This window comes from Condylura cristata, unplaced genomic scaffold (genome assembly GCF_000260355.1).
Source record: "Condylura cristata isolate star-nosed mole 26May11 unplaced genomic scaffold, ConCri1.0 scaffold00004, whole genome shotgun sequence".
Classification (NCBI taxonomy): Eukaryota; Metazoa; Chordata; class Mammalia; order Eulipotyphla; family Talpidae; genus Condylura; species Condylura cristata.
In genome coordinates, this window is record NW_004567105.1 from 65,689,296 (window position 1) to 65,691,536 (window position 2,241).

A 2,241-nucleotide genomic window follows, 5' to 3' on the forward strand; every position below is an offset into this window, starting at 1 on the left:
TTCTGTAGGCATAAATAAATAAATCTTTACAAAAGAAAAAAGGAATATACCTAACAATGCCGTACCTCTAACTCAGGTGTATTTTTGAAATATTTATATTCTCGTACATTCTTCAAACTGGAAGCTTAAAATTAGAAAATATTTTGACATATGATTAAACCCAAGTTGTTTTCACATGCATGTTTTCCACTTGTCTTTTCCCCCTTGCCGGGACTCTCCCAGGTGGATTTATGGCCAGGAACAATGTAAATGCCTAACAAAGCTGTTCTTTATTCTTTATTTTCAGGATCTCTTACATATACAGCGCCAGAAATTGTGAAGGGTACTGACTTCTCCGTCACCAGTGACCTCTGGTCTTTGGGTTGTCTGCTCTATGAAATGTTTTCAGGTGATTGCTTTCGGACTGGGTTTAAAATAAGAGCTGCATGTGTGTGTGCACCACTATCAGACACACAGACACAGGCCACATGGGCGTTAACTCTTTAGTTCATAACTATTTTACCTGTAAGAAGTAAAAAAGCTGTTTTTTCTGATTTTTATATATGTACCAGTTTTGACTGACCTGTTGGATGGCTGGGCAGACTCCTAGGGCCCTTTTGACGTGATACTCATCCAGAATGTTGACATGTCCCTCGCTATTAACAACTGTGTTTGCGAGTAGAAATTCTTGTAAAAGTACCCACAACTGTGAATTACTCAGTTATGACCAGTGCCCCTGCAGCCCCACTTGTTAGGATGATAAATCTTGAATTCCAGAACTATAATCATATATGAATAGGGGAGGGAGGCAGGCAGGGTGTTGGCACAGGTGGTCTGGTGGAAGGTGAGTGAACATGTCCACACATGGAGAACCAAATGTAGCTCCCAAATAATAGAAGCTCCATACAATCCAGCTGGTCTGCTTCTGGATATTTACACAAAATACAAAACTACTAATTTGAAGAGGCATATATACCCGTGTTTATTATGGCATTACTTATAATAGCCAAGTGGTGGAAACAACCTAAGTGCCCATTGACTGATGAACAGATAAAGGCGATGTGGTCTATATACAAAAATAGACATATAAATATATATATATATACACGCATTATATACTTTTAAAAAGTGATCCTTTTTGTACATTATATGTAAATATACTTAATATATAAATATATATACATATATACACACACACACATATATATATAAAATAGATGAAAAACTGTCATTTACAACAACCTGAAAGGACCTAGAGGGCATTATGCTAAGTGAAATAAGTCAGAGAAAGGGAAACACTCTGATTTCACTCATTTTTGGTATGTAAAGAAATCAAATAGGTGGTCTAAATAAAAAAATTTAAAGTGTGCCTGGAGTGTATCAGAAAACCAGTAGTAATTGCTATATTTATATGTGTTTTTTTTTAATAAATTATATAATCTCAAGCTATTATGGTTAAGAGTTGTTTGGAATTACTGGTGATAGCAAACTGTTGTGAATTGTATGTTTTTTATGTGATTTCAGGAAAACCTCCTTTTTTCTCAGAAAGTTTTTCAGAATTAATTGAAAAGATTTTTTATGAAGATCCTTTACCACCTATTCCCAAAGGTAGGATTTATCATTATACATGCAATTGATTCAGCTTTTACACTAAATGTGCATTTTTAATCCAAAGTCTATTTTGTATTGATTCATAGACCCTCAAATTTATATTTTATCAGTAGTCTCTAACCAACATTTTTAGAAGTATTGGTATCTCCTTTGCCATTTTTTTTAGATTCTGAAATAGAAAGTAGTCCCTACTAGTAGTTGACCTCATTCAGAAAGTATCTTGTTTTTCTCTAGCAAAAGTTCTGTTTTAAAGATTGAAGAAATTCAATGTTTATTTCTTTGGTATGGTGTTCCATTTAATTTGTACTCATGTCCCATGTAAGGATTTCTATTTAGTATTTGAATAGGAAAAAATCAGGCATTGCTCAGTCCTAGTCTTGATGAATGAGAGTGTTAGCCTGATAAGTTTTAAAGTTTAAGGAACTAGCTATAAAATACTAGTTATGGTATTTTACAGTACTGGAAGCTTAATTGCACTAATTGTGAGTAATATAACTACTCTTGACAGTTTTTTTTTTCCTTTTTACATTTTTACTCTTGACAGTTTTAAGGGAAGAGAAGAAAAGCAAAAGAAGGCACAAGCATAATAAACCATTTTGTTGTGGGCTACAAAAAGTGATCTAAAGACAAAAATGAAAATAGGATTTTATA

The 2,241-nt window shown here is 33.6% G+C and overlaps 1 protein-coding gene across 1 annotated transcript in view; it reads left to right on the forward strand.

Moving 5' to 3' along the window:
• ULK4 (unc-51 like kinase 4) overlaps positions 1–2,241 on the forward strand; it is a 350,684-nt gene that overhangs the window by 16,433 nt on the left and 332,010 nt on the right. The window contains exons 6-7 of the mRNA XM_012735176.1: positions 287–388; positions 1,504–1,587. Coding sequence (XP_012590630.1) covers positions 287–388; positions 1,504–1,587 — 186 coding nt within the window. The remainder of the gene's footprint in view (positions 1–286; positions 389–1,503; positions 1,588–2,241) is intronic.